The sequence below is a fragment of the Lepus europaeus genome, chromosome 7, assembly GCF_033115175.1.
Source record: "Lepus europaeus isolate LE1 chromosome 7, mLepTim1.pri, whole genome shotgun sequence".
NCBI classification, from domain to species: domain Eukaryota; kingdom Metazoa; phylum Chordata; class Mammalia; order Lagomorpha; family Leporidae; genus Lepus; species Lepus europaeus.
In genome coordinates, this window is record NC_084833.1 from 108,303,980 (window position 1) to 108,325,810 (window position 21,831).

Genomic DNA, 21,831 nt, shown 5'->3' on the forward strand with positions numbered 1-21,831 from the left:
TGCCTCTCTGTAACTCTGCCTTTCAAATAAATAAATCTTAAAAAAGAAGAAGAAGAAGACAAGAAATGGGCCACAAGGAAGGGGCCAAACCTGGAGTGGGGGAGAGGGGGGAGGGGAAGGAGGGCAAGGAGGGAAGGGTGGGTGGTAAGAGGCACCCCTGGGGTCACTCGGCCTCCGAGAAGCCTTTGCTTATCTCTGCCCCCCCCCCCCAAGAAACACCAAGGAGGACCCCTCCTTTCCAGGCCAGAGTGGGGAAAGGCAAAGTCCCGGTGACAGGGGAGGGTGGTTTGTGGGGACGTGAGGCCACTGAAGCGCCCACTGGACACTCTCTGGAATCTGTGATGTGCTAGCACTGAGGGCTGTGCACCAACAGAATGAAGGGGCCAGCCAATTAACCATGAAGGCCTAGGCTAAGAAAGGCCACATAACCCACCCGGACAGCTGCTTAGAGCATCGGTGTGTCCCAAGAATTAAGTGAAAGATCTGATTCCCTCCAGAAAGGAGAGGCCATTTGAATCGGCATAGAGGGTCAGAGCACAGCACTTTAAACAAGAGCCCTGGGGCTGGCGCTGTGGCGCAGCGGGTTAACGCCCTGGCTTGAAGCGCCGGCAACCCATATGGGTGCCGGTTCAAGACCCGGCTGCTCCACTTCCTGTCCAGCTCTCTGCTATGAGATAGCAGTAGAAGATGGCCCAGGTGCTTGGGTCCCCGCACCCATGTGGGAGACCCGGAGGAAGCTCCTGGCTCCTGGCTTTGGATCGGAGCAGATAGCCGGCTGTTGCAGCTATCTGGAGAGTGAACCATCAGATGGAAGACCCTTCTCTCTCTCTCTGCCTCTCCTCTCTCTGTGTAACTCTGACTTGCAAATAAATAAATCTTAAAAAAAAAAAAAAGCCTTAAGTTTAAAAAACAAAACAAACAAGGGCCGGCGCCGTGGCTTAACAGGCTAATCCTCTGCCTTGAGGCGCTGGCACACCGGATTCTACCCCTGGTTAGGGCGCCGGATTCTATCCCGGTTGCCCCTCTTCCAGGCCAGCTCTCTGCTATGGCCCGGGAGGGCAGTGGAGGATGGCCCAAGTGCTTGGGCCCTGCACCTGCATGGGAGACTGGGAGAAGCACCTGGCTCCTGGCTTTGGATCAGTGCGATGCGCCGGCCGCAGCGGCCATTGGAGGGTGAACCAACGGCAAAAAGGAAGACCTTTCTCTCTGTCTCTCTCTCTCACTATCCACTCTGCCTGTCAAAACAAACAAACAAACAAACAAAACAAGAGCACTGACAGGTACTGACGATGCCACACGGCAAGCTACACTCTCCGGTCCTCATTTTCCCCATCTGCAAAATGGGTGTAACAAAGCACAACGCACAGGAGGTTTAAAGGCCCTTGGAATGCCATTCAGGTATGGGTCCGGCACAGCGCTCAGTGCAGAGCGAGTGCTCCGTGAAGGCTGGGTGTTATAGTAGGAGTCCCTGGGGTGGATGGAGGGGTGGATACACCAAGTAGAAAAGGCATCATAGGGGCTGGCACTGTGGTATAGTGGGCTAAGCCTCCACCTGCAGCGCCAGCATTCCATATGGGCGCCGGTTTGTGTCCCGGCTGCTCCTCTTCTGATCCAGTTATCTGCCAATGGCCAGAGAGAGCAGTAGAGGATGGCCCAAGGGCTTGGGCCCCTGCACCTACATGGGAGCCCTGGAAGAAGCTCCTGGCTCCTGGCTTTGGATCGGCGCAGCCCCAGCCGTTTCAGACATCTGGAGAGTGACCCAGCGGATGGAAGATCTCTCTCTCTCTCTGTCTTTCCCTCTCTCTGTTGTCTGTAACTCTACCTCTCAAATAAATAGTCTAGGAAGGAAAGAAGGGAGGGAGGGAAGGAATGGGGGAGGGAGGGAGGGAAGGAGGGAGAGAGAAAAGAGGTGGTAGGACCAGACACAGAGGGAGGATGCCCAGGACCTGCTGAGTGAACAGGAGCTAGACCTGGAGGCCGGGCCCTCCCGTCTGTGTGTGGCTCTCTGGGCTTCTGTGCAGGTGGTCCTTTGACCTCTAGTCACTTACCAGAACCTGAAGGGAGGCGGAGCAGGGGTGAGCCAGGCTCAGGCTCAGATGATGAACCTGTGATGGGCACTGTAAGGAGCACTGGAGTAGGAGTCCAGAGACCTGGCTTCAGCCAGGCTCCGTCACTGGGGACGTGGGAAGCTGTGGACAGATCTCTGTAGTTTGGAAGGTGGCTGACCCCACAACGGCTGGCCCTGGTGAGTAACTTCCACCTGCCACCCCTGGCAGAGCCTCAGGGCAGCCCCGGGGCCTTGCCTGCCTCCTGTGATCACAAGTCAGCCCTCATCCAGGGCCCATGAGGTTGTAAGGACGCCACTGGGGCCGCTGAGCCCGGCCACCTGCTCACTTGTGACAAAGCACATGCCCTGTTGCACAGCCCAGCAAAGTGGGTTCAGGCAGGTGAAGCACCGTGTCCCCTGCCACTCAGCAGGGGAGCCGTTGAGAGGGAAGATTCCAAGACTTTCTTTCCAGCACACCCCAGGGCTTCTCCAAACACCCCAGTTCCCTCGCAGCGCTTACACTGCAGGAGCCTGTCCAGGCGGAACCCAGGCCAGCGCGCACAGCGCCAGGGGTTCCTCAAAAGGGCGAGCTGGACAGAGGTGTGGTAGGGCTGGAGCAGACAGGTGTTCCGGCGGGTCGGGCCCCGCCCCGGCAGCACCCCGACCCCCTCCCCCGGTCCCCAGCTCCCCGCATGCAAATCGCTGCTTTGCATGGGCCCGGGGCCAGGCGCGGGGGCCCTGCCAGGGGGCGTGGCCGGCGGCCCCCGCCCCGCGCCGCGTGCTCACCTGGGGAGTGTGGCAATCCTGGCCGCGCCGAGCGCTGCCCGGGCCGGAGCGGCGGAGCGCGCGACGGCGGCGGCGACGGCTCCGGCGGCGGCTCCCGCGGCGGCGGCGGCGGCCGGGGGCTGGAGGCAGGAGACCCTGGCTTCCCAGGGGGCCCGGCTGGGGCAGACGCGAGGGGCCTGGGGGGGCGCTGGCTTTGGCCCCACCTGGGGCAGGATGGTGAATCTGGAGCCCATGCACACAGGTAAGGGGCGGAGGGAGTGAGCTCTGACAGGTGTCACTGTGCGAGGGAAGGGGCGAGGGACCGGGACGCGGGGTTGGAGGGTGGGGGCTACTTCTCAGCGGCCAGGAGGGGGCGGTGTGGATAGCGGGTTTCCTGGGGCGGGCATGGGGAGGTGTCTAAGGGGACGAAAGGCAAGGAGCTTTGGAAAAGAGTGAGGTTGGGGGTTGGGGCCAGGGGGAACTCCTGCAGCCCCGGACGTGGGGAGTGGGGTGGACTTCTCCTCCACTCATGGGTTGCAGGAGGGGCCCCTTGGCCCACTCAGCCAGGGGTGTGGACCTAGGAGTGCATCACTGAGGGAAATTCCTGTATCCACATGTTACGTGTTGGGTGTCCCGGAACATGTGGGAAACGGAGACTAAGTGGGCATTTGGTTGCGAGGGGGAGGGGCGCGTTTAGGAGAGGTAAGCACAGTGGGGCAATTAGAGGCACACCTGGAACAGGTGCTGGGCCACCCATGTATTGATTAGGGCTTGTGCAAGCTGGTGTCCGTGTCAGAGGTGTGTCTGCCTGTCGCCATGTACGTTAGGAGAGGTGGTGGAGCAGACCCCAGAGGCAAGACTCTGTAGGGGGCTGAAGATTCCTGCACACGTATTCCAGGTGTATGGGGGTGGGGTCCTGTGGGCCGTGGTGCCGCTATGGGCTCAGCACATGGTGCTGGGCCCCTATCCCAGGACCTCCTCTCCTGAGAGCAGGAGCCCAAGAGGTGGAAATGCATTTAGCTGGAGTCAGCTTCCCCTGTGTGAATGAATGGTGCTTGGGCATGGTGGGAACCCAGACCCAGGCAGTGCCCCCCCCCCCCCCCCCCCGCTGATACCCTCTTCAGCAGAGCAGGACCGAGGCTAGGCTTGGGTGGGACTGGGGTTAGGGTGGACCTTCTCGAGGTCAGAGGGCCTGAGCAAAGAATGGACTGGAGCTGAAGTGAGCCGCTCTGGACAGACCCAGCACCTTGCCTCCCACAGTGGGCCAGACCCAGCGGTCGGCATTAGGGGGTTTCAGGGCTGTAGAGGGGAATTTTGCCACTTGCTCTCTTTCTAGAAGTTTGGAGGAGTGGGGGAATGGGAGGAAGCAATTCTCCCGACCCACCCCAGTGAGCAGAGCAGGCTTTGGCCCCTCCTGGGCCTGCCCGACCTGAACCCCAGCAGCAGTGCCGGCCCCCAGGTCCTGGGCCCAGGTGCACAGTTGCTGTTTCCCAGGCTGGCAGGGAGGTGCTGAGCCGGGAAGAGCTGGGTATCATCCGGTGTCTGGGGAAGTCTGTTTCCAGGCCTCATGGCCTCGGCATGGGGCAGATGCCCCCGGCACAGGTGCTCACCTCCCTTCACTTCCCTCCAGGAGAAAGGAGGCCCGGCAGTGGGCGGGAAGTTCTTTAGGATCAAGATCAGAGACTTCCTGGGGGTTTTCCACCTCCTTGTCTCCTGGAGGCTCCTGTTCTGGGGAAGTGGGAGGAGATGGCACAGCTGGGACCCGGCAGGCAAGCAGCAGAAGGACTAGGAAGACACCCCCCAAGAGGGCCAGGGAAGGAGTGAGGTTGAGAAGAGAGAGCCCCCCCAGTCCCCTGTGCCTTTCACTGGAGCCAGCTCCTGGCTGGTGGTTCTCAAAAGCCCAGACCCCTCTTCCACCCCCGTCCCTGTGCACAGGGGTTCCAGACAGTGAAACTCATAGCGGGGGGGTCTCCAGCTACCTCGGTCTAGAGCCCCTGACTCATCTCTCCTCACGTGCTGGCGGCCCCGGCTGAGCAGGCTTCTCTAGTCTGTGTCCCTGGGGACCATGGGGGCCTCCCACTGTGGGGTCTGGTTCCCTTTTGTGGCACCTCCAGGGGGTCTCTCTGGCTGCAGCTCTCTGCGCAGTCTCTGCGGTCCCCACTGGGGGCGCTGTTGGCTGGGTCCCGGTGTGCCGCCCCCAGTGGGATCTGTGAGGGAGGCCCCCTCATCACTAACTCCTGGGTCCTCTTTGTGGACACCTGGTCTCCTTTGAGCCCTGTTTCCCCCACACTAATCCTGTATCCTGCTGCTTCTTGATAAGCAGCATTTTTTCCCTGTGAGTTCCCAGCCCTGGGCCCTTGGGGACTCCTCCTTACGTTGATTTACTGGATGATTTACTTGGATGAGGGAAGCAGGAGGACCAGGAGCCCACAAACTAGGGCACGGGCTGCTCCATGTCCCCGGTTCCGATGGCCCCACTAGCGCTGGGGCCCCTGAGTCAGCCCCGCTTCCTTGCTCTGATATGCGGGGTGCAGGCCGTGGTTTGGCTCTGCCCAGAGACCCGGCGCTTGGGACTTTGTAGAGCATCTCTCACGGGGGAGCCTGCGGGCCCGGGCGGGCGCGAGGTCACCAGACACAGAAGCTCCCCGGCCCCAGGGGGACTCCATGTCCCCCCAGCCCAAGAGCAGGCAGAAGGGCAGAGACGAGACAGCCAGCAAGCCAGGGAGGGAGAGAAGAGGCTGGGGAAGCCGTGGGACGTCCCCTGTGTCTCTGGCCCCTCTCCACGCTGAGAGCTGTTCCCTCCAGTGTAGGAGAGAGCCCCATTGTGAGAGGGCAAGAAGGATGGCGTCTCCTCCAGGGGCAAGCTGCAGCCTTGGCAGCTAACTCAGAAGCAGGACTGGTGGGCGGGTCCCTGGGAGGCCCGGGAGGAAGCACCCCGTGCAGGAGTGGGTGTTGGACACAGTGGTGAAGACACTGCTTAGGCCGTCTGTGTCCTGTATCGACCTGCCTGAGTGTGAGTCCTGGTTCTGCTCCCCGACTCCAACTTCCTGCTAACATGTGCACCTTTGGGAGGCAGTCAATGGTGGGACCCTGCTACCCATGTGGGAGACCCGGATGGAGATCCTGGCCCCTGGCTTCAGCCTGGCCCAGCCCTGGCTGTTGTGAGCATTTGGGGTGTGAACCAGCAGATGGGAGATCTCTCTGTGTGTCTATTAGTTTCTCTCTCTGTCTCTGTGCCTTTTAAATAAAATCAAAAGTGCTCCCAGCAGTGGATGTGGGACAGAGGGGCCAGGAAAGAGCTCCAGTCCCTTCCAAAGATGGAGAGAAGGGTGTGGGGCCTCTGCTTCCTGGAGGGCCCCTGGACCCTCAGCCTTCCGCCTGGGGCAGGGCTGCCTCCGGGGCTTTCTTCCCAGGGCTCCTGATGTTTAAGGAGGGCCTGCTCCCAGGTTGCCCCAGCCCGGAGAGGGCAAGGCTGGCTTCCAGGAGAGATCTTCCAGGTGAAGCCGATGACGCTCAGTGGCTGGGATCTGGGCTCTTGCACAGAGTGGCTGAGCCTCCCCAGGGAAGGGAGTGATGGCAAGAAGCCTACTCAGTCCCGGCTGAGATAAGAGCAAGCAGCCCAGCCCCACCCCACACAGCTCTCACTCAGCCCCGGTAAGGCAAGTGCTGTCCCACAGGGGAAGGGTTACAGCATCTCGGGCAGTTTCAGTATTGGCCCATTTTCAGGCTCAGACCCAAGGCCTCGTCCCACCCATCAGCCCCAGCCTCCTACCCAATAGGAACAGGTTCTTGGTATCTTAGCATCCTCTGGGGCTCGGGGAGAGAGAGGTGTTACAGGGCATCTCACCCGGCTCCTGCACCCAGGCCGCCTGCCCACCCAGTGCCGAAGCGTCACAGAGCGGCTGTGGCATGGTGGGGGGCGGGGGGACAGTGATCCTTTCCAAAGTTCTTGTGAGACATGATTAAGATGAACGTTTCAGCTACTTTCAAAGAAGAAGAGATGGTTTCTGGGTGGCTCTAAAGGTGCTGTAGGGAGTGGGTGTTGCACGAGTGCTTGTGTTACAGGTGCAAACGTTTAGAAGCAGTTAATGCGGAGACGCTGGTCATGGTCCCAGCCTCACAGCCTCTGACCCTAAGTCAGAAATTGGAGAACACTAACAACTTCCCAGGTAGAGGACAAATCACCATGGACTGAGACAGAACCAAAGCTGCTCACTGTAGGGGCTGGGTTAAGGAAGGGGCATGGGCAGGGGGCGGCTGGGGGGTGAGGGGCTCAGCAGCCACACCCTAGTGCCTGTTTAATTAGGTCATTTATTGGGTACTTTGTGCCTGAAACTGAGCCAGGCACTTTTCACTCACCCTCTCATTTAATCCCATATCATTGTCTCCATGTTTCAGGTAAGAAAATCCATGTCCAGAGGTGTGTCTGGGGTCTCCCAGCTTGCTAGGGATGTCACTGGGACTAAACCCAGATTTGTCAGATGCCAGAACCCATGCACTGACTTCTGGTACTACCAAAGCATGTTGAAACCACCTTCCACACCAGCACCTTTCCCTCGGCGCCGTTGGAGCATCCCTGGGGTGAAGGGTGAGCTGCAGATCCAGGCCAGGCTGTGGCTAGCTCCAGGGGGATCGCCCTGTGGGTGGGATGAGAGCAGCCCGCTTCTCCGCGGGAGCCGAAGCCGCAGCAGCCGCAGCCGCAGAGCCCCTGGCGCAGGTGGCCAGGTGGCCCACACTGGCTGCTCTGCATATTCACGCATGGCAGATGATACAGAAAGTCTGAAACTGCAGCAGGAAGGCCTGAGGTCACGCTCAGGAAGTGCCTTCCCGAATACAGCATGCTGGCAGGGGTGCTGGGTACAGACCGCCGGTTTCCCCTAGAGCTCTGTGACCACGCCCTGCACGGTAGACATCCGAGGAGGAGAGCTGCACGGGTTTTCCTCCGGATGGATGGATCTCAAAAGATCCCTCAATCCACAGTGACTCCTAAGGTTGCCTCACTCCCTCCCATGGGTGCTCTGGGGTCTCTGATCTCCCCACCTGTGTCTTGCCTGGCACAGCAGTCGCTGCACCGTGGAGGTGTGACTCACTGCCAGAGCCACACACATCACCACCCTGGGAAACAGCTTCCTCGCCTCTTCTCCTGGGCCCGAGGTCCACCCTTCACCCCCAGCCTGACCATCTCCAGACCTGGACCTGGAGGCTGCCAAGCGCCTGGTTACCTGATGCAAATTAAGACTGCCTGCTTGCCTGGGATTGGTTGGGGAGCCAAGTATGCAAATGAGCTCACCAAGACTTTCTCTGGTTGGAAAGAGTTAAAGTGCTGCCCCAGAGAAGAGGGGGTGGGGGTCAACACAATTTGAATAAAATATTCTCCTGTCTTTAACGGCTTTGGTATTCACAAGGAGAGGAGAGAGCAGAGCAAAGAGTTACTTGCAAGTTGCCTCCTTCCTTCCCTCTGCTGACCCTGGGAGCAGACTTAGGGGCCTCCTAGGTGGTAGCTGCTGTCTGTTATGGGTAAAGGTTTAATTTACTGAAATGGAGCCCAGCAGAGAGGCTGGAGTAGCTGCAACTGGGGGCCGAGGCTGGGGCTGGTGTAGGTAATCTCTCCCACCCCTCCTCTGCCCCCTCCACCCTGCTCCCCCGTGAGCAAGTTGCAGGAGTCCCAGGAGGTAAGATTCCCCAAAGGATATCCAGGGAGGGTGACCTGGAGCTGGGGAGCCCCACCCCCAGAGAGGAGAGGCAGGACCCTGGGAAGGCAGGTGAGAAGGGCAAGCTGTGGTTCAAGGACACCCTCACCTTCCAGGTAGGAGGGGACATGGAGAGGGGAGAGGGGAGGGATAGTTCTTCTGTTTATTAAAAAAGAAAATAAGTTCCTCGAATTCCAAAGGAAATTGGGGTTCAAAATGGGAAGCGTTCCCTAATCCTTCCCTGGTACCCCTCCCCTTGTTAAATTTTTACCAACCGAGTCCTGGAGATGGAAAGGACTGGCAATGAGTGATGCAGAAGGTGAGAGGAGAGCAGCAGGAAGCAGGCAGGAAGGCAAGGGAGGAGGCCAGCACGGGAGGAGGGGAGGCTGCGCCCAGGGCTTATGAATATTCTAATGGTTGTATGTTCGGGAATCAAGAATTTGAAAGTCTGATGGTTGTTGTAATTACACATTCATCTTTGCTGTTTAGTTAAAGCCACATATGTCATAGCAAGAAAATTGTGACCTGTTATTAAAATCAGTTGTGTTTTCCCTGCAGATCTCAAGATGAGTGGGGATGTAGCCGACTCCACGGACGCTCGCGGCACGCTCAGCCAGGTGGAGCCAGGTAAGGGTCTCCGAGGCTGGGGCACGGCACGGGAAGCAGGGCTTCAGAGAGTTGCTGGAAATTGCCAAACAATGTGGTGTCTCTCCTTGCTTGGTCTTTTAGCCAATCAGACTCAAAAGCTGGCTCTTAGGAGCTGATGGAATTCTCTGGAAATGTGAGATGGAGCCTGGAGGCTATTGGGTGACAGTGGGCTCGCCACTCCCAAGGAATAAAACCCAACCAAAAAGTTAGGGAGAAAATTCACTTTAAAAAAAAATTGCTTGTTTATTTTGAAAGTCAGAGTTAGAGAGAGAGAGAGAAAGAGAGATCTGCTGGTTCACTCCCCAGATGGCCCCAATGGACAGTTTGAGGCCATGCTAAAGCCAGGAGCCAGAAGCTTCATCCGGGTCTCCCATGGGGGTGGCAGGGACCCAAACACTCAGGCTGCTGCTTTTCCCAGTCCATTAGCAGGGAGCTGAATTGGAAGTGGAGCAGCTGGGTCTCGAACTGGTGGCCCATGTGGGATGCTGGCATTGCAGGGGGCAGCTTTACCCACTATGCCACAGCACTGGTCCCTAGGAAATTCACTTGCTGAGGTTCCACTCTCACACTCCTAGAAGCAGCAGGCTGTTTTCCCTGACGGACAGAGGGCAGACCCTGTCTTCAACTGATGGGACCAGGAACTTTTAAGCCCAGATTTCTCAATGGTCCTAATCAAGGGACTACCCAAAGAAGCCCGTGTGCCGATGGTGGCTGAGAAGCTCAGAGAGAAGGCTGAGTGCCTGGAGATGACTTTGCTTCCTGGAGAGGGAAAGGGGGATAGAAAAGAACCTAGAAGAAAGTTTCACAGCTCTCTGCGATACCTCCGTAGCCCCAGCCTTGCTTTGAAAGCTCCATATAATTAAAAAGAACTTAAAGAAAGATGAGTAGAAATTGTAACACCACCAAATAACTTTAATAGCATCCCAACAAGACCTCAATTAGTCTTTCATCTGGATCATTAGAGACGTAGAAATTAGTAGTGGAAGAGAATCGATGTCCCCTAGAGCTAAGATCTTTTTCAAGTCTTCTGGAGGAGTCTGGTGCCATTTCTTGAGGCTAAAAGACACGGGATCAGGGACGAGATAATTAGGGGTCTTGTGGGGGGAGGGGTCATCTGCAGGATGCATTCGTCACAAACTCTGCTGCTCTCTGATTCGATATCGAAACCGTTTCTACGTGCACAGGCAGTAACACATTTTCTATAGGGGTACTTCAAAAGGTTCGTGCAAAATACTAGGCACGGATTTCAAAATTTTTTGCACCCAAATAGACTTATTTTTAAAAAGCATGTATTTCATTTATTTGAAAGGCAGAGTTACAGAGAGAGAGGGAGAGAGAGAGAGATCTTCCGTGCCCTGACTCACTCCCCAGATGGCCACAGCTCCTTCAGGGTCTCCCGGGTCCGTGGCAGAGGTTAAAGTCCTCGGGCCATCTTCTGCTGTCTTCCCAGACACAGTAGCATTGAGCTGGATTGGAGGCAGAACAGCTGGGACTTGAATTGGTGCTCTGATATGAGATGCCAGTGTTGAGAGTGGCATCTTCACTCAGTGTATCACAACATCAACCCTTGGACTTATCTTTTTAAAACATGTTTTTAGTTACTTGAGAGGCGGGGGGGGGGGGGGGGGAGAGGTATCCCATTTGGTAGTTCACTCTCCAAATGCCAGAAACGGCTGGGACTGGGCTGAGGGGCTGAAGCCAGGAGCTGGGAGCTCAATCCAGGTCTCTCACATGGGTAGCAAGATCCCAATTCCATGAGCCATCCCCTGCTGCCTCCAGGGTCTGCATTAGCAGGAAGATGGAGCCAAGAGCCAGAGCTAGAGCCCAGGACTGAAGCTGGGTACCCCGATGTGCTTTGCAGACATCTGCGCCAGTGTTTTATCTGCTAGACCAAAGGCAGCCTTTTAAGCTCAGCTTCCCACTAACTTTTAAAAGTACCCTTGTGTTTCGCCGGTATCTGTGAACCACTGGGCTGAGGACAATGTGGGCCAGTTGTACCCATTTTCAATTGGTTTATTAGCTGAGTGCATCTTACTAAGAGTCTTTGGAGAGGAGGGGGAACACTTGGTTTTCCCAGTTGGGAAGAAATTTTCTTTTGATCTCAACAACTCAAGCAAGACTTTAAAATCAGGTCAGCTGGAGAGCGATGGGTGCAGTCCCAGCATCAACACTCTTCTCTAGAGAAATAGCAGGGCAGGGAGCCATGGTCCCAGAGAAGCTGTGCGGGCTGGTTGGGGCTCACTCTTTACTGGGGTCCTAATGCCCAGTCCTATTCCCAGTGGGCAGAAGAACACGCTTAATGCTGGCGCTGCTGCTCTGACTAAGCCAGGGGAATGGGGTTGGGAGTGAGAGGGAGTCACACAGGACCTGGGAAGGTGACCTGGTAGGGGCGGGGCTCAGAGCCAGGGTGTGGGATTAGCAGGTTGATGTTTTCTGGACAACCACAGCAAATTCTAGCCTCGTGTCTGAGGCCGCGGGAGCTGTGTGTAGAGCGAGTGAAGGAGAAAACCATGCGGACACAGGTCCTTCGGAATCCGACTGCCGTGTAGAGATACCGCCAACTCCGTGTGTGACCTTACACCTGCCACGTCGCCTCCCTGGGAGGCAGGAGCACGTGACCTTTGAAGGCTGTGGATTTAGGGTCAAACAGACCTGGGATAAGATTCACAGCTCCGCTGCTTGCTGGCTGCATGCCTGCTAATCATTCTCACCGCCTCTGTGAAGGGGGAGAATTAGCGCCGGTCACAGCGCGTGAGCCGAGTTATTGAGATGATGTCAGGCCAGCACCATGGCTCACTAGGCTAATCCTCCGCCTGCGGCGCCGGCACCCCGGGTTCTAGTCCTGGTCGGGGTGCCGTACTCTGTCCCGGTTGCTCCTCTTCCAGTCCAGCTCTCTGCTGTGGCCCGGGAGTGCAGTGGAGGATGGCCCAGGTGCCTGGGCCCTGCACCCACATGAGAGACCAGGAGGAAGCACCTGGCTCCTGGCTTTGGATGGCGCAACGTGCTGGCCATAGCGGTCACTTGGGGGGTGAACCAATGGAAAAAGGAAGACCTTTCTCTCTGTCTCTCTCTCACTGTCTAACTCTGGCTGTCTAAAAAAAAAGAGAGAGAGAGATGATGTCAGAGTCTCGCCACAGTGCTTGGCACATGGTGCTGTGATCATCCTTAGCTCTTTTGAAATTTAAAGATTTATTCATTTATTTATTTATGCGAGAGGTAGAGTTACAGACAGTGAGAGGGAGAGACAGAAAAGTTTTCCATCTGCTGGTTCACTCCCCAGATGGCTGCAATGGCCAGGGCTGTGCTGATCCAAAGGAAGGAACCAGGAGCTTCCTCCAGGTCTTCCATGTGAGTGCAGGGGCCCAGGCACTTGGGCCATCTTCAACTGCTTTCCCAGGCCATAGCATAGAGCTGGGTTGGAAGGGGAGCAGCTGGGACATGAACAGGAGCCCATATGAGATGCTGACGCTGCAGGAGGCAGCTTTACCCTCTATGCCACAATGCTGATCCCTTGATTTAGCATCTTAATTATTTTTTTTAAATGTGTTTATTCGAAAGAGTTACACAGAGAGAGGGAGGGGGAGGGAGAGAGGGAGAGAGAGAGAGAGAGAGAGAGAGAGAGAGTTAGATCTTCCATCTGCTGGTTCACTCCCCAAAATGCCTGCAACAGCCAGGTCTGGGCTAGGCTGAGGCCAGGAACTCCCTCCAGGTCTCCCACATGGGTGACAGGGACCCAGGCACTTGGACCATCATCTGCCACCTCCCAGGCACATTAGCAGGAAGTTGGATCAGAAGCAGAGTAACCGGGACTCAAACCAGGGACTCTGATATGGGATGAGAGAGTCCCAGGTGAGATGCTGGGATTGTGGGGTGCACAGGGTGGCCGGGCATCGCTGCTGAGCGCTCTTGGTTGCAGCTGGCTGGGGTCCCCTTGTCCCCTTGACTCGGGCCGGTGGGTGAGACCCCGAGGCTGGCTTTGCTCGCTGTGCCGTCTCTGCTTCTCCTCCACTCCCAGCAGCCGGTGCCGTCTGTTCGGAACACCTGTGCTGTCTGGGACTTGACCGCCCCTAGATCTTTCACTCTGGGGCTGGCAGCATCAATACTTCGGTAATCCTTCAATTACTGCGCATTTTAAAGAGCGAGAAAAAAGAGGGAGCTAATTAAAGTAACCAAACTTCCTGGAAAGTCATTCTGACTCATTTTTTTTTACAGAGAAGAGCTTATTATGAGTTACAATGGTTACCAACCTGTTTTAATGGCTTCCTTTGGATTTTTAAAAGACAGGTTTGCCTTCCCAGCGGTGTATAAATTAATGGGTGGTTTGTCTCTGGGTTTTAAAAGGAGCTATAAACAAAGGTGACCTAGAAAGCCCTGCTCCCGGAGAGCACCCCTTGTGCTGTGTGAAATCCCCAAGGGGCATCCAGGGTGAGAGCCGGGAAAGGAGAGGGCGCTCCCCCCCCCCCCCAGCCAGCCAAAAAAAAAAGGCCAAGGGCCAAGGTTACAGGCTGGGACCAGGCAGAGCTCCCTAGGGCAGCGTGGCTCACCCTTCCCTCCCCTTTCCTGTGGCGCAGGAGAGAGTAAAGACCCAAGACCTCGGAGTGTGCCTGTGGCACCTCCAGGACCAGGCGAAGACTCCGATGCCCTGCGGAGTGCAGCCCCAGGCGGGGCACACACACAGGCACACGGCACCACCGCCCAGCCCTTCCCAGCTGCCGGCACTGTCTGCCCCGGCTCTTCCATCCCTGCTGCTGGCTCTCTGCCTGTGGTCACTTTTTCTTCACTCTTGAGGCTGGGAGCGGCTGTTTTCTGTTCTCAGTTAAGCGGTTGGTAATAGAGCTCTACCCACATTTCAGAAGCCCCCCAGGTCTGTAACGGACCCCTCCCCTCTCCCCCAGCACCAGAGCACTAACCCCAGGACTTTGGATCATGCTGGTCACATCGCAACCTCAGTGACAGGAGGAACAAGGCAGCCTCAGGACATTTCTAGAACCTCCTCCACTCTTGGCCACTTGTAGGCAACGTTGCAACCCTCATCTCATTTGATTCCCACAGCAAGCTTATGGGACAGAGGCATTGTCACCCTAGTCTCACAGATGAGGAAGTGTGGCTGAGAATGAGAAACAACGTGTCCAGGATCATGCATCTAATTTTTTTTTGAAAGGCAGAGAGAGGGAGAGACAGAGAGACAGAGAGATCTTCCATCTACTGATTCACTCCCCAAATGCCCGCAAACAGCTTGGCTTGGGCCAGGCCAAAGCCAGGAGCTGGGAATTCCATCCAGGCGAGTGGCAGGGACCCAGACACGTGAGCCGCCACTCGCTGCTTCTCTAGGTGCACCTTAGCAGAGCTGGAACTAGAAGCACAGCTGGGCCTCGATCCCAGGCTCTCAGATGTGGGCTGTGGGCTGTGCCACGCCCCCATCCTGGATTGTGTCTTATAACCAGGAATCAGAGTCAGGCCCGTGTGACCCTGTCGGGTGCTGCTTTTGGCTCCACTGTTAACTCCCTGCGCCTTGTTTTGGCGAGCGTTACTCTACACAGACTTTCATTCTCCTCGGGAAGCCGGGGTTCGGACCAGTGCATCTCTAAGGGCTGAATTTTAAAAGCCATGTGCAGGGTTCTGCTGTTGCACATTCTCTCCCATCTGTTTCCACGTCTGTGTCTGTGTGTAGCTTTCCTGAGGGCTGAGCTCGCCTTCCCGCCCCCTCCCCAGGCCCCACCCAGTCCCCTCTCCCGAGTCTCCCTCCCTCTGCCGGCACTCCCCCTGCACCTGCAGCTGCCTTGCTCCATTGGGTCCCCCATCCTCTTCCCTGACCTGGCTGGTGGTCCCCTCACCAACAGCAATGACACACCACTTCGTGTCGGACCCCGGGCTCGGAAAGGCAAAGCTAGAGCCCCCTCCTCAAGGAGGCTTCCTTCTAGGGCAGGAGTTCATGGTCATGTGGACCACCGTGGGGTTGTAAGAATGTTCTCACATCCTGCATGCGTTTGACCTCTGCCGTGATGTTGAGACTGGGTGTCAGTGCAGATGTGATGGGAAGGAATGTTAGCTGAATGCTTGTCCCAGGGTTCCAGACCTAGCAAAGGACAAAACATGGCCTGGGTCTTTCTAGCCCCCATCTCCTGTCGCTCTGCAGGCTTCATTGTCCATCACTGGGCAGGGAGAGCTGGGCACAGTTCTCAGCCCAGATGGCCTTGGAGCAGGTGCACTGGCACCGTCATCTTCTCAGAGACCTGGGAAGGACCGCCTCCCAGAGGGGAGCCCAGAGAACAAGAGGGGAAGCTTAATGAGGGACTGGGCTTGGGCACGTGGGCGCCGGTTCAAGTCCCAGCTGCTCCACTTCCAATCCAGCTCCCTGTTTATGGCCTGGGAAAGCAGCAGAAGACAGCCCAAGCAATTGGGCCCCTGAACCCACATGGGAGACCCGGAAGAAGTTCCCGGATCCTGGCTTTAAAACGGCCCAGCTCTGGCCGTTGCAGCCATTTGGGGAGTGAATCAGAGGATGGAAGAGTTTTCTCTCTCTGTAACTCTTCCTCTCAAATAAATAAATAAATCTTAACCCCAAAAAAGAGGGCTGAAGTTTGCAGCCAAGAGCTGAAGTTCCACTTAGGAACACAGAGAAGACTTTGAGACATGAGGATGGATTGCAACCCAAACATTCAGCTATTCTTTAAATGGCAGAGAGGATAGGAGATGTCTCGATAGGACCTGAGGCCAGGTCAGAGGAGTGAGGCCTTGTGTTGACAGCCATTTCTAAATGAGGCATGTGTACAAGCACTATGCACATACACATGTGCACACAGGCACACACACACACACACACACCCTCTCTGGTCAGAACTGAATGACAGTGAGGGAAAAGGTACTCCAAAGAGTGTCTGGCACCATACAAATATAGTCCGCCATTGGGTTGATGGTTATTGGAAACATTAGGGGACAAGACAAAGCCCTGTCATTGGAAGATGGAGGACAAGCCTGCTTGTGCCTGGGACCTGAGTTCCATCGCAGTGCGGGAGGGGGTGCTGCAGGAACCACATGAAGGGAAGTCTGTTTCTGCTCCCCCCCTCACTGCCCTGGAGTTGCAGGGTGAAACCAGCGCCTCCCCAGTGTCCAGGGGGAGCAGACACGGATTTCTGGGGCTACACAGAGCACTTTAAGAAGCTCAGAGAAAATGCAAGGAAAAGATAAGCTTATGGGGCAGGCATTTGGAAAGGTGGCTTAGGTGCCACTCGGGATGCCCACATCTAATGTTGCAGTCCCTGGGTTCACGTTGTGACTCTGCTCTTTTTTTCTTAAGATTTATTTCTTGATTTTAAAGGCAGAGTTACAGAGAGGCAGAGAGAGAGAATGAGAGAGAGCCATCTTCCATCTGCTGGGTCACTCCCCAGATGGCTGCAATGGCAAGAGCTGTGCCGATCCGAAGCCAGGAGCCTGGAGCTTCTTCTGGGTCTCCCATATGGGTGCAGGGGACCAGGAACTTGGGCCATCTTCCACTGCTTTCCCAGGCCATAGCAGAGAGCTGGGACGGAAGTGGAGCAGGCGGGACTTGAACCAGTGCCCATATGGGATGCCGGCATTGCAGGTGGTAGCTTTACCTGGTACACAACAATGCTGGCCCCAGCTCTGCTTTTGATTCCAGTTTCCTACTAATGGACACCTTGAGAGGCAGCAGGTGATGGCTCAAGTAGCTATGGAGACTTAGGTTGAATTCCCAGCTCCCGGCTTTGGCCTGGTCCAATCCTGGCTGTGTGGGCATTTGGGGAGTGAATCAGCAGATGAGAGTTCTGTCTCTCTCTCTCTCTCTCTCTCTCTCTCTATCTCTATCTCTATCTCTCTGTCTTTCAAATAAATAAAATACAGTAAAACATTTTAGGGTAAATTACTTTTGGTGCAGATATTTTGGAAGTCGATGTGTCATCTTCCCTGTATGCGTCGTCCTCGAATATTTTGAACCTGCATGAAGGTTATCAGAGGCCATCCTGTCTGCGCTTGTCTCTTCCCTGGGAGAAGTTTCAGAGCCATCCCTGGAAAACGAGAGAATCTAGTGTCCTGACAGCTTCCTCTTCCCTCATCTGCCTCCTGTCCCTGAGAACTGCCACCCCCATGCTTTCTGTTGGCTGCCTGTTCTCGCGGGATACTCGCGCCTATGCAGTGGCGTCCTTTCTTGTCTCTCACCGGAGCCCTGCGCAGTGCAGCCCGCACCCGCTACCTTTGCTTCTGCCCTTCTCAGACCACGGTTTCCATCTCACCTGGCTTCTGGTTTCTGTGACCGGGAAATTAGAAGCTACTGGCTCAGGGGTGGGCGTTTGGCACAGCAGTTAAGACTCCGCTTTGGACGCCTGAATTCCATATCAAAGTGCCTGGGTTTGAGTCCTGGCTCCGTTCCCAATTCCACCTCCCTGCTAATGTGCACCCTGGGAGGCAGCAGATGAGAGGGTCCCTGCCACCCACATGGGAGACCGAATTGAGTTCCTAGATCCTGGCTTTGGCCTGGCCCAGCCCTAACTGTTACGGACGTTTGGGGAGGGAACCAACAGAGGGGGAGATCTCTCCCTCCCCTCCCCTTCCCATTACTCTGCCTTTCAAAAAAAAATTTAGGGGCTGGTGTTGTGGCACAGTAGGTTAAACTGCCACCACGTATGACACCGGCATCCCAAATTGGAGTACTGACTCAAGTCTGGCTGCTCTGCTTCCAATCCAGCTCCCTGCCAATGCTCCTGGGAAGGCAGCAGATGGTGGCCCAAGTACTTTGTCCCCTGTCACCCATGTGGGAGACCTGGGTGGAATTCTGGCTCCTGGCTTCAGCCTGGCCCAGCCCTGGCTGTTGAGGCCATTTGGGGAGTGAACCAGAGGACGGAAGATCATTCTTTCTCTCTCCCCTTCCCGCCCCGCTCTCTGTCACTCTGGCTTTCCAATGAATGAACTGTGGCCCTGGCTGCAGGAGATCTTGGGAGAGAGACCTATTGTACCAGGAACTGTTTCCCTTCCTCCAGCACCCAGAGTACCCTAGCAAATAAAGCAGCCACAACAGCAGCCCGCACCCATGCCCGGGTTCTCATCCAGCCACACACAGGTTCTCATCCAGCAGTCAGCGCGGTCAGATGAGCCACATGTGGTGGCACAGTCCTGCATGATGCCATCTTCCTCCTCTTGGAGGTCTCTTTAAGGAAATGCCCCTGCCTCCACCACCCCAGCTGCCCCCAGAACAGGGACCCAATTTCTCTCCAACCTAAGAGGGCACGAAAGTGAGGGAGCCCAGGGTCTGTTTCCAGTCTGCTGTGGGCCAGTACCCGTCCTGCTGTGGTGGACCTCTGTGACTCTCAGCAGAGCTCAGACAGGCGTGCATCCAGTTCAACAGGAGGATCCCCCTGCCAGCATGCTTAGATGTGCTACTGACATTTCTAAATTCATGCTCTCCTCGCGGTGCGTATCTGGAATAGCATCAAGTGAAATGAATAAAGGAGTCTGTGAATATTAGTAATTACCAAGTAGTGAAGAATTCAGCAAGTGTCCAGCCCTCTTCCTTTCCCTGCTTTTGTCTCTCAGACTCCTAAACAGTAAGTCCCAAAACTAGTGGATAAGTCTTCTTTGTTGAATGAGATCATAACAAGTTTTCTCATAGCCTATTTTCATAATTTCCCATTGGGCAACAGGCAATGTACTTGCTGAATATAATTCCCCAAAAGACTCCTTACAAGTATGGAGGCCTTTATTAATCCAGGCTGATAACACAATATACCCTTTCCTCATTTTATTCAGGGAAAATTATTAAAAATATCAATTTATACCATACCCCCAACATGAATCCATATGCCTGAGCAGTAGGAAAACAACAAGAGAGAAGGAGAGAGGGAGGGAGGGAGGGAGGGAGGGAGGGAGAGAGAGAGAGAGAGAGAGGATGTTGGGAGGGGACTGATTTTCCATCCACTGGTTCACTTCCAAAATGACGGTAGCAGCTAGCATTGGGCCAGGATGAAGACAGAAAGTTTTTCCAGAACTCCTGCAATGGTTTCAGCGACCAAATACTTTGGCCATTTTCTGCTGCTTTTCCCAGGGCATTAACATGGAGCTGTTTAGGAAATGGAGCAGCTGGATATTGCTCCAGTGTCCACAGAGTATGCTGGCCTAAAAGGAGGTGGCTTAATCTGGTATACCACAAAACAAGCTCCAGAAAACAACAATTTAATATTCTTCCATGAGATCCTTAATCTCATTTTTCATCGAAGTTGAAGGAAATTTATCGTTTTCACCAGAGTTTGAAGAGCTTTGTATGGTATTTCTGAGCCACAGTTTTTATCTGGCCTTGGATCTTAACACACAGTTCCTGGATGGGCCTTGGTTGCTGGCCCACGTGTGGAGGACCTGCCTTAGAGGAACCGTGAGCAGCAGGTGCACCTGACCCACGTGCATCTTCTGTCTCCTTGTGACTCCTCTCGCCCCTACTCTGGAGATGGCACAGGGCAGCAGTGGGGATCCCTGCAGGAGAGGGAGGCCCCCATCCATCCTGGGCTGGCAGGGGCAGTGGTACCCCCACACACGGCAGACTGGGCTTTGGTCAGTGTCCAGAGACTCAGGCCACCGCAGCTCCCTGGGCCTCAGTCTCTCACTAAGGCGCCCAAATTGCAGCCCTCCCCCCCACCCCCAAGCTGTGAGTAAAGGCTTTTGGTCTCTCAGGTCCACCCTCCTCCTCCAGACACAATTAGGACAGTGAGCACACCTGGTGTGGAAAAGTGCTGAACACATGGAAAATGCATTTAAAGAGTGATGAGCAACCCAACCCGGACACGTCTTGGGGGCTTGAGGAGCAGCCAGACCAGGCAACTGACATGCAGTTACCCTCTGCCCCAGCCCATCCACTGCCCCACAGATGGAAACACACAACTCCTCACATCCCCTGCCCCCCAAACCCCATCTCTAAATGCTGGGCTGGGAGCGCCTCCCGTCAGTCCTCCAGGGGGCTGGGAAACCACAGGAGGGAGGGGGAGTCCAGGCAGCTGGTGACTGAGGCTGGCCCTTGCTGGGAAGTTGGCCATTGCTGTGCTCGCTCTGGCCACTTCCCCGGCAAGGCTTGTCTGGGATGCCCCCAGGGACGGCCACAGAAGGAAGGAGGTGGGAAGGGGACAGGAGGCCCAGCTGCCCTCTCATCCTCAGAGCCACAGTCTTTGGTTTGGGAGAGAGGAGCAGGTTCCCATCTGAGGGTCCTCTCTGCTGGGGCTAGGGTCCCCCTCCTTTGAGCGTGAGGGTCAGGCAGGGTGGGGCGGCGTGGGGCAGGGCAGGGTTAAGCATGACCAGAGAGCCCTCAAAGGCAGCTGGAGGCTTCCTGCCGCCAAGTTCAAAGTGCTCGCCTGGGTTCTCCGTGGACTGCTGAGCTCACTGGTGGGTGCTCCCAGGGCAACAGTGGGACAGGCCTGTGTGCCAAACCAGGAGCATGGGAAACAGGGCTGCAAGCATCTCCCAAAAAGCACCAGTGCTGTTGTTGACTCAAAAAATAATAGGGGTTCATTTGCATGACATTTTACATACAGGTTTGATGCAGCGCCTTTCATCTCCTACCACTGGCACCACTGGAGCTTCCCAGGTCTCCCCTCTCCTGCCGCCACGTCTGGGGGCTTTTCTGTGCCCCCCAGAGTCTAGCCCCCCAACCCCTACAGCCAGCCTATCTTTGGGTTGGCCTCACCTGGGTGTGCTGAGTCCAGGTTGGTAAGAGAGGCACAGGCAGGGGCACCTAAGTTGGGGATGGCCCACGACACCCCACCTGCGGATGGTTGGAGCGAGGACCTCGGCAGGGGGCTTGGGCACGCCACCCCCACCCTGCTCAGGCTGGGAAGAGGAACGGAAAATCTAAGCCAGGGAGCCCAGAGAGGTGCAGCAAAGAGAGGAAACCGGGTGGTTGCTATGACGATGGGGTCCCGGCGTCCAATTTGCATAGGGCGATGATTTCCATACTGCAGGGTGAATTTCCATATCCCTGCCTCAAAGCTTGTTGGGGCAGGGAGGGGGAGAGGGGAGAGGTCATTTGAAATTCAAATGAGGATGATTAAGGTTTTCTTGAGGAGGGAAGCATGGACAAAAGGGGTTAAGCCGTCTGGCAAATGTAGGCTCCAGGGCTCCAGGGCTCCAGGTTATCAAAGGGAGGCGTGTCAGTGGCTGGCTCCCCTCCCACCCCACCTCCTGGGCGACTTCTGCCTCTGCCCGTGGAGAGCCCCTCCTGCCCTGGGGTTCCCTTCCCCCTGGATGTCCTGAGCTTGTCTGAGCTCCTCTTGGGAAAGGACCTTGGAGCAAGCGCCACCTGTGCCCGCGTGTCCGCCTCCCTCTCTCCATCGACCCCAGAAGAGTCGTCTCTGACTTTGGGGCGGTGTCACCGGGGAATGTCTCTGCACTGTCCTGTCGGGCTGAGCAGGCGTGAGGACAGACGGGTTCCAGACACATCTTGACCACCCACCTGTCGTCACCTACAATGAGCCACTGCCCCTCTCTGGGGCCGAGGTGCTGCATCAGATGAAGAGTCTGAACTTGCACTCCACAATGCTGGGGCTCGAGAGCACCCCCAAACTAACACCAGTTAGTTTTTATAAGGCACTTTGAATGATGTGAGTGGCGACACCCCTAAATTTCTCCAATGTGTGCTCCCCTGCTCCTCTGACCTTGGGGCTGTTCTGTAAAGGTTGTGCCTCGGTTTCT

The 21,831-nt window shown here is 56.0% G+C and overlaps 1 protein-coding gene across 2 annotated transcripts in view; it reads left to right on the forward strand.

Annotated features, from left to right (window-relative positions):
• The first annotated feature begins 3,046 nt into the window (after window positions 1–3,046).
• The window catches only part of POU2F3 (POU class 2 homeobox 3), a 91,445-nt gene continuing 72,660 nt past the window's right edge, over window positions 3,047–21,831 (forward strand). The window contains exons 1-2 of one of the 2 annotated variants that reach the window (XM_062198400.1): window positions 3,047–3,074; window positions 9,061–9,129. In XM_062198400.1, coding sequence (XP_062054384.1) covers window positions 3,047–3,074; window positions 9,061–9,129 — 97 coding nt within the window. Of the gene's footprint in view, window positions 3,075–8,092; window positions 8,127–9,060; window positions 9,130–21,831 lie in introns of those variants that run through there. The other variant, XM_062198398.1, reaches the window with a different exon arrangement.